At 41.6% G+C, this 9,444-nt stretch overlaps 1 protein-coding gene across 1 annotated transcript in view; it reads left to right on the plus strand.

Annotated features, from left to right (window-relative positions):
• The window catches only part of WDFY4 (WDFY family member 4), a 376,632-nt gene that overhangs the window by 256,391 nt on the left and 110,797 nt on the right, over positions 1-9,444 (plus strand). Inside the window, exons 45-47 of the mRNA XM_019502557.1 lie at positions 2,736-2,856; positions 4,648-4,733; positions 6,095-6,157. Coding sequence (XP_019358102.1) covers positions 2,736-2,856; positions 4,648-4,733; positions 6,095-6,157 — 270 coding nt within the window. The remainder of the gene's footprint in view (positions 1-2,735; positions 2,857-4,647; positions 4,734-6,094; positions 6,158-9,444) is intronic.

Below are 9,444 nucleotides of genomic sequence, written 5' to 3' on the forward strand. Positions count from 1 at the left end.
TTAGCTATGCCTGATCATAAAAAATAGTGTTGAAAGGAACTTTAGTAGGTCATTTAGTTTAACTCCCTGCTCAAAGCAGGACCATCCCCAGCACAGACTCCCATTAGCTCAACCCTCATCTGGATTCAGGAGGAGGAAGAATTGATATAAAATAATATGAAAAGGAAGGACTTCTGTGTCCTGAAATAATCCATAGATGGACTTTGCTGGGAGTTCTCATGCCCTGCCACCAGAAATACTCTACTCCCACTCACAAACCTTTGGGCAGCGAGCAAAGATGTCCTGGCTTATATTAGATGTTTGACAGGGCGTAAAGGATAGCAGTTTACAGCCTTGGATTATTAGGGCCCTGATAATGATATCCTTAGTCATGTTGAATTGGATCTTACATACACTAGAGCTAGTTGTACTGAAGTCAACAGAACTGCTCTGGGAATCAGGTACTTGGCATTCAGTGTGCACATCTACATGTTCATTAGTGTGCCATAATTACAGACCATGAAGTTTAGTACCTGTATTTACAAGTACTAACTTAATGCACCGTAATTGGCACTACTGCGCAGTAGTGCTGGTGCATGCTTTTTTTGTGTTGCTAATTCACAGTAGACTAATTCTATTGTGCATTAGTGCATTAGCATGGTTTTTGCCATCTATGCTGATACGCAGTAGAATTAGTCTACTTCACCTTTAGTGTCTCATGTAGACGTGCCCAGTGTGAGTCTATCAGGTTGTAAGGTTCACCTCAATGCTACCTTCAGTGCGAGTTAAACCATGGACTTCTGCTGTGTTCACCTTTACCTGCTTATCAGTAGCAAGTATTTTCCAAACATCTTTTATGTGGAGGAGCATACAACTAATACAGGCTTTACAGAATATGGCTACCACATGTATTGCAAGAGCACCCAAAATAAGTTAGTTATAGTAGACACACTGAGGAAGACTCAGTCCCACTATAGACAGAAATTGTTCTCTTTTGCTTATAGCTTAAGTGTTGGCATGTTCTTCTGTATCGCTTCCATCTTTTATTCATAAAGAACATTCGTTATAAGAGCCTTTGTTTCATTGGCTGATAAGTTCCTGTTTGCTTCTCCAAGGGAAAAGGAATCATAATTAATATTTGGCATACTGATACCTTTTTATGACTCATGTTTTATTGATGCTGATCAATACTGAAAATGGGCTTGTAGTCTTGGCTTTCTGCTTATACTCTATGTGTGTATATGCACACAAACACAAAGTCCATGGGGAAGTGAGTAACTTAATACTTTTACTTAGTGACAGTCTGCTTTTACATCCAGTTCTCACTAGATCAAATATTAGTGATTGTATCTGTTAATCTGGTCAGATGAATAAGAGAGTGACTGGTTGGTTTGGCTTCTGTCTTATACATTAATTGTTGTTTTTTTTAAAAAAAAGTTTGATTGCTTTGGATCAGATTCTACATAGTATTCATGCTGGGCATGTCTACATGAGATATTTACTGTGCAGTTGACTAATTCTGTGCGCCCCTATTAGGGCACATGAAACTAATAAATTCCACAGCAGAGGGTAATACTTGTAAAATACAAGTACTAGTCTGCTGCCAAGTTTCTTTTGTGTGTAGCAGCACACGTGTAGATGGTGCCCCAGCTGGCTGGGGCACAGGGTGCTTCAATGCAGGCCTAGCTGCCTGTCAGCCTCGACGCTGAAGCAGCCTCATCCCCAGCCAGTCACTACGTAGCATATGGAGCCCCACTGGAGCAGCCCTGGGCTGGCAGGTTGAGCCTCCAGGCTGCTCCTACCAGGCACAAATAAACTCCATAGCAATATGCCCCAGAGGTTTTTGCTCCCAGGAGCACTTTCAAACTGCTCACTCAGGAGCAAAAATCTCTGGAGTAATGAGCTCTGAAGTTTATTTCTGCACAATAATCGCATGTGTAGATGTGCTCACTGAGTAATAAGAGAGGCTCCATAGAAGTCAGGAAATAGGCAAACAAGCAGATTACCATGGGGCAGCTTTGGGTGTTCATGTTGTTCTCTTACCCCATGGCAAATGTGAGGTAGCTGCTTCTTCATGAAAATAGGGTAGGCTGCCTTACATTTATCATAGGTAAAAGCATGTACACAAGTCATTAACACATAGTAACTAATGTGCTTTAATTTCATACCCTAGCTTGCCTCATGGTACCTCGCCTTTGTCACTAATGGGAATATTTGAGGAATAAAGTGCTACAAACTGGGATTTATGATATCACATTGTGCCCTTTACACTCAGCAACATGCCCTGGCTATGGCTGTACTTCATCCAGACCTTCATGTTCTCCTGCCCTGATGGATGCAGCCCTTTTCTCTGTGCCTTCCCCATGTCCGTATCTTTGGGACTTTTACCTGTGCAGAGTGCTGCTGCCAGCCTGTGTGCATGCACTGCGAGGCCTGATCACATTAATTTCACCCTCAGACTCCACTAGCTTCCTGTTTGTTTCAGGGTCCAGGACAAAATTACCTGCAGTAATTTGAAACATGGAGTGCTCTGGCTGCCATCACTGACCTGCTGGTGTTTGACATGCTTTCTACAAGGCCTTGTAGAAATGCGCATAAAACTGCTTATAGGTTCACAAAGCATGTTCCTGGGATATGTGGTGGTGGCTATTTGTAGGCTAAAGGCTGGAGCTCTCCTCTGTGCTATTATAGAGGTGACAAAGAGCTAGGTACTCTTTGTCCTTTTCAAACATGTTTCTGGTTGTTCTCTCTTTCAGCATCAGCGATCCATTTATTTTCAGCTTGTGCCACAAAGATCAGGCCCTGGGAGGTCAGGCATGCACTCGTTATTCATACCGTGACATTAAAGAGATACACCCTCTACGTTTTCTTCTGCAGGTAGGAATTGATAAACCATGCTGTTGGTATGAGAGCCACAAACTCTGTGATAAAAATGGCTAGGAATTTTTGTACTGTAAGGTCTTCAGGATCTTGGATTTCTTCACTCAGCCCTTTACTAGCAGTCACAGTCCCACCCCTGTTTTGGCATCCTTACTGAGGTGCTTGGCTCTCTGGGAATCAAATTGATGTTTCCACGAAAGAATTGTTAGCGGGGGCATATTCCATACTATTGGGACAAAATGTTGAGAAATAAGCTCTCCTGAATTCAGTTTAAGCTCTCAAATATGTGGGCTGATTTTCAATTATGCCTGTACCCTATAGACTTTAGTAGGCATTGATTGGATCAGGCCCAAAGAAACAATGTATGCAGTCTTTTTCCCCTTGCACTTTTGAAATAATTGCCTGCCATAGAGTTACATCAAGGGTGCCCACTTAGTCTTTATGTAGTGTTCTTGCAATGAGAATCACAAAACAATTCCATCTGGAGCTGTGACAGAGCCTCTTAGAGCATTTTGGACCAGGCCTTTGCAGGGCAATGGAAGCTAATTAGACTTGTACAAAAAAAGAAAAAGAAAAAAAGACGAGTAATTTATTTGATGAAGAATGCAGCTCCAGAGCAGTCAAAGCCCTTTGACAAATTCAGCATATAGCTTTAGTTGAAAAGAATTAAAGTCTATTTTGGAAATGTGTGAACAGTTCATGTTGGTATTTCCAAAGTGGAATGTTTTTGTCTTTTGGGCTAAAATCACAAGGACACTTAGATTCATTAAACCAACCAGGGGGAGACAGCCTCTTTATCTTCAGGCACTCAGCTGTGAGAGGGACATCCAGATTCCAGTCCTTGCTTCAATAGCTGTTTAATTACTTCTACAAATTGGAACAGTTTCAATAGCAGAGATTTAATGCAGAGTACTGTATAGTCCAGTGGTTAGGGCACATTCTCAACAGATGACAGATCCAAGTTTCAGTCATTCACAGGGCCATGAGAAGAATTTTGAACCTGGATCATCCCTGTTCTGGGTAAGTGCTATAAAACAGAGCAGCCGTTTCTATTTTCCCAACTTGCCAAATAACACTTAGGTCCCCTTTGTGAGTCCAGCCCTTTATTTTAAAATTGACTTTAAAAAAAAAGTATAAATCAAAATGTTTGATTTGACCCAAAATAAATTATTTTCTACAGGAAAAATGCTTAAAAATTGGTTTTGGGTTAACCCAGAATGAAACCCCCCAACCTCATTCAGCTATTAAATTGCAAGGTCCATTATGTGCAAAATTCTAGACTAAATGTTGCAAATAGTTTACTACAATTTTGGTATTTCTGTTGCTTCACATCTTCAATTGTCTTCTTTTTGGGTAGTGGCCAGTTTTTATTCTGTGCTTCTTCAGCACCTAGCACAGTGTGGTCCTGATCTGTAACTGGGTCTCCAGGGTATAGCCAAAATACAGATAACAAGTAAAAATGATGCTCTTTGAAGAATGACTGGAAAAACAAGGTAGTTCATCGCAGTATAAATAATAGGTTATAGAGAAATTGCCAACATAATAAGAGGAGAGAATTTAGTTAATCATATAAAAGATTCACTAAATGATAGCCTAAATTTCCCCTATTCTGACCGAGGTGTGTGGTAAGTTTTCTTTTCAGTCTAATTCTAACTTTGGCAAGAGGCATGTTTTCATTGCAAAAAGGTTTTTAATGACTCTTCTCTGCCTGTACCAAATTTACCTATCAGTTAGATGTCCAGCATTTGCTATACAATTCTTCACCTTGCAAATTGTTTGTTCTTACAGGAGATCGCCTTGGAAATATTCTTCAAAAATGGCTACTCCAAGTTTCTCGTCTTCCATGACAGTGACAGGAATAAAGTCTTTAAGAGGTAGTGTTAAGTGATGTTGTACCTGTGATAGTCCACAGAATGTGAGAGGCAAAGATTTTGTGGGTGATATTTTTTAATGAATCAGCTTGGTTTTTATTTGATGAAATCCTAGTCTTCAAGAGACAGTTCCTTCTTTAACATGGCACTAGGGATCCAGAATCTGGGAATTTATTACTGTTGTGTAGCCAGTCCTTCCTGTGTGCATACATCTCCCAAACAGTGCCATCATTTATTCTAAAACTGCATATCATTCCTCTGCAAACAGCTTCCCTTTAGCAAGAGGGACAATTACTCACAGTCGGTGTGATTTTTCCCCTTGCTGAGCCATAATTCTTTTTGAGCATATATATATATATATATATATATAGAGAGAGAGAGAGAGAGAGAGAGAGAGAGATCTATATATATATATATCTATATATATCTATATATCTCTCTCTCTATATATCTATCTATATATATAATATTTACCATCAATATTTGAGGTGGCACGATGGTTTAAGAATAAGCTCTTTTTGGCTCTCAGACCTTGACTTTTCTCTAGCATAAACAGAGCTAACAGACTTTAAGAAGTAGAATTTTTGTCTAGGAAGGAGAGTTTTTACCCTCTTATTGCCTAGTGTACATGACATTTTCCCTTTCCTGAAGTTAGACTATAAAGTGGATAATTTGCACACTGTTCTCTAGTAGTCAATTTAATTTAATCATCCTGTCTTCACCAAACTGCAGTTCCAGTTGCACTGGGATTGATCTCACTACTGTCCTCACCAAAACAAATCTTCATGCTACAGAATTGCTAGGTGAAATTTTATAACCTTAGGCTGGTTATTATCGGCATTTATTCTAGATGATGATAATGGTCTCTTCAGACTGTCTATAGATAGATATAGATGAACCCTGGCCTAAATAACAAATACAGATTTGTCCCACTTTTTAAAATCAAAATGTAACTGTGGTTTCAATTAGACAAGATAAACTTCTCCTAAGCTCCTGCTCTTTTTGCCATTTACAGTTAATCAGTAGCCACATCCTCTCCCACCCCAAGAAGTAGCTGCTTTTTAGTGATGGGCAAAGTGGTTCCTATCTTTGTTAGTTGTACATAATTTTGAGGCCCCAATTCAGGAAAGCACTTGCTGAAGTTATTCTTCAGCCGTCATTGCATGTAAATGTATACTTGACCTTAGCCACAGGCTAAGTGTCCCAGTGTCCCAGTGACTTGAAGTGCTGTCTTGAATAGGGGCAGGCCTCCATTCATCATCACCCTTCAGGACAAAAAGTACTATAGAAACTTATATTATTATTGTTATTGGTGATGACCTTTTTAAGGATCAAAAAGATTTCTTTTTTCTCCTTTGTTTTAGGTTTTGTTCATTCCAATCTGTTTTGAAGGCAAAAGGAATAACAGAAGAGTCCCTGAATATAAGGTAAGAAACTGGGAACTCCCCTAACATCTGATCTTTGTAATCAGCAGATTTAATCTGGGAAAAAATTGTACTCTAACAAAAACCACTAGAAAGCTATGTAATTTTGTCCTCCTTGTGTGTACTCAAAGACATTATAACTATAAAATAGCCTCACTATCAAGGCATGAGCAATGTAATAAGTAGCTGGTTATCAATAGTTAATTGTTACTGATTATCTACTTAATATGATTATATTGGTAAATTCTTTATAGACAGCGTGGGAAAGACTGTTGAACAGACAACAATGCGAGGTTAGAAAGCTAATCCATAAAGGTTCTGTGTAATGGTCTATTTACTGGGCAGTTTCAGCAGACAGTGACAGATGTACCTACTGCACACTGTTGATTTGGTACAGATTATAACAGCTTCATAATAGTTATCCCCACTTGCTGCCCCTCACTTACCCTGCTGTAAGGGAAGGGAGTTTGTTTTTAAACATGCTGATATGACTGGGTTATCTGTGCTAAACACAAATTACCAGCACAGCCAGAATTTCTCTTCAGCTGGATGTTCGGAACAAACATTAAGAGTTTGAAAGCTTCCCTAAACTCACCAAATTGCTTGGGCATGAATTCTAACAGGAATGGTCTTTCCACACTATTTCCATTATTTCCTGGTTTGCCTCTGCCCAGAAACTCAGACTGTTGGGTTCCAGATCATGCAGAGCTTTAGAGGCTGTAAGCTGCTCCTGGACAGGTAAAGGAAGCTAGTCTAGAATAGTGGATGTGGGTGTCTTTGTGGGGAGGGGCTGTCCTAAAGTAGTCAACATTAGGTATCAGAATCAACAGGCAATTGTGAGTCATAGGTCATGGCTCTCTGAGCTGTTATGTCAGGCTCTCTGCAAGATCCTTGGTGTCTGCATTGGTTACACTTGGTCACATATTGTAGATTCCCTTCAGTGTCAGAACAGGTAATGAAAGCTACAGCTCCAGAGAATAAGAGGGCAACTTGAGAGAGGGACCAGAACATTTATACCAGGAGGGTCAGGGCAATCTAGGTTATGTCAGTGGAGTAATATGGACCTCTAAAAAAGACAAAGAAGGTCCTAGGCTCAGTGTGGAGCAGCACACCCTGCTCTGTACTGAATTTCTGAGGAGAATTAAACAGTTCTGAGGAGAGAGAAACAGTTCAGGAGATTAGGATAGACTGATTGCTTGTTTATCCAGCCATTAATTTTCCTAGCCAGCCTGGATCAGGTCTGAACTTTGGGTGGAAGGGAGGTTAGTGTGAGAGGTTTGGCTAACCTCTACAGAAATTAAGGAGCCCAGGGCAACAGGAGTTAATGCATCTGTTCTTGAATCTCAAAAGCGCATTTTGGTAGAGATTTTTAATTCCCATAAGGATCAGCCTGGAATTTCCTCCCCTGGAGGGGGAGGACCTTGCCTTCATTGTCCCCTCTGAGCAGCAGGAATAGGGACTCTGGTATAGCTTGCATAACTCTGGACCGTATTGTAGCATGGACTGTAGTGCTATGTGAAGCTTTGGTTCCTGATTTGATTCGGCAGCCATTTGGCCTGATTTGGTGGCCGAATCTCTGAATCCGAATCAAATGAGAGGACCCTTTAATCTCTCTGAATCGAATCGGAACCCTCTGAATCAATTCAGAGAGATTCGGAAAGATTTGGAGATTTGGACATAGACACAGGTTTAAATGTTTTTTCTACATACCTCTAGGTAGTAGGGGCTCGTGAATGCTGTGATGCTGGGGCACATGGAGTGTCCCTCTGGAGCATGGGGGGATCCCTAGCGTGCTTGGCAGCAGATCTGGAAGTGGACCAGAAGCACTTCTGGTCCACATCTGGGTCCACTGGGGAGCGCGCTTGGGGGGTGGTCTTCTCATGCCCCCCTGGTTCAGTGACTGGTGCCTTCTGGGTCTGTGGGGGCACCCGGGGTTCCCCTGTGGCCAATCACTGAGCTGGGGGGTGTGGGGGGACCCCAAGCATGCTCCCTGGCAAACCTGAATGTAGACTGGAAGTACTTCTAGTCCACATCTGGGCTTGCCGCCGAGCACGTGGAGGGCCCCCTTGCAATCCTGTGGGACACTTCGTGCACCCCAGCATCACAGCAATTATGAGTCATGCCTGCTACTTCAAGATATGTAGAAAAAATGTTTAAAACTGTGTCTATGTCCAAATTGCTGATTCTCTGAATCAGCATCGAATCTTCAGATTTGGATTCAACTGAATCAAATCAGGGACAGTGATCCTAATCAACATATTAAATCACTGTCCCTGATTCAGGCTGAATCTGAACCTGAATAGAATAGGGCCTGCTTCGCACACCCCTAATGGGCTGAGACGCACCTGATTCCAACTGCCTAGGCAAAAGGTTATGGGGACTAATCCTAGTCACCTGAGACCCAATCCTTTACTAAGTCCCTCTTACCCTATCTTCTGCTGTACTCTTTGGACCAGAGGACCAAGAATTCTGTGGGTTCCTACACACATGTAGTCTGTTGGAGCACAAACATGGATGCGCTTCAGCAGCCTTCCATGTTACATGTATCAGCATTGCTGCGTGTCTTGGTGCTAAAAAAATGGTGGCAGTGCACTTTGAAAAATAAAACATATTCGATGAGCTTTTAGTTCAAAGTGCCCCACCTCCATTTTTTCAGCGTGGGGATATGCAGCGATGGTGATTCACATGATGTGCAGGCACTTTTTATTAGTGTGGCTCACTAATTAAAGTATCCAGCGCTATGTCCTGCACCATGTGTAAAAATGCCCTGAGTTTAACTTAACCTCCCCACATGTTGGCACCACTTGGTGGTCAGAAAGGCTCCCTCAGAGGCTAGATTTACCAGCCATAGGAATCAGAATAGAAAAGTAGGGCTGAAAGGGATCTCCAGAGGTCATCCTGCCTCAAGTGGTGGATTGGATTAGATCATCGCCATCCAAACCATCCCATACAAGTGCTTGTCTAACCTATTTCTAAAATAAAACAATCAACCTTGTTGTAGAACTACAAGGGATATTGCATGGGAAAAGTGAATCACCCACCGTTGTGCTCTACAGCTTGGTTACAGGAAGCATAATTCCATACATCGCACCCTCTAACGGGACAGCCAGAATTCCTCTTTTTGTATCCCTCCATAAACTTATCCCAGCTCTTTTAATCTTTTTTTCATAGCTAAACAAGTTCTGGAGCTATGCTTCATTCTCTTGCTGCTGAGCGTGGTCCTCTCTCATATCCATGGGCTCTTGACTGTAGAACTCTTTCATTATCTCCCAGTAGTCTGTGTGTGTGGA

The sequence above is a fragment of the Gavialis gangeticus genome, unplaced genomic scaffold (assembly GCF_001723915.1).
Source record: "Gavialis gangeticus isolate Ggan-Ray unplaced genomic scaffold, GavGan_comp1, whole genome shotgun sequence".
Lineage (NCBI taxonomy): Eukaryota > Metazoa > Chordata > Crocodylia > Gavialidae > Gavialis > Gavialis gangeticus.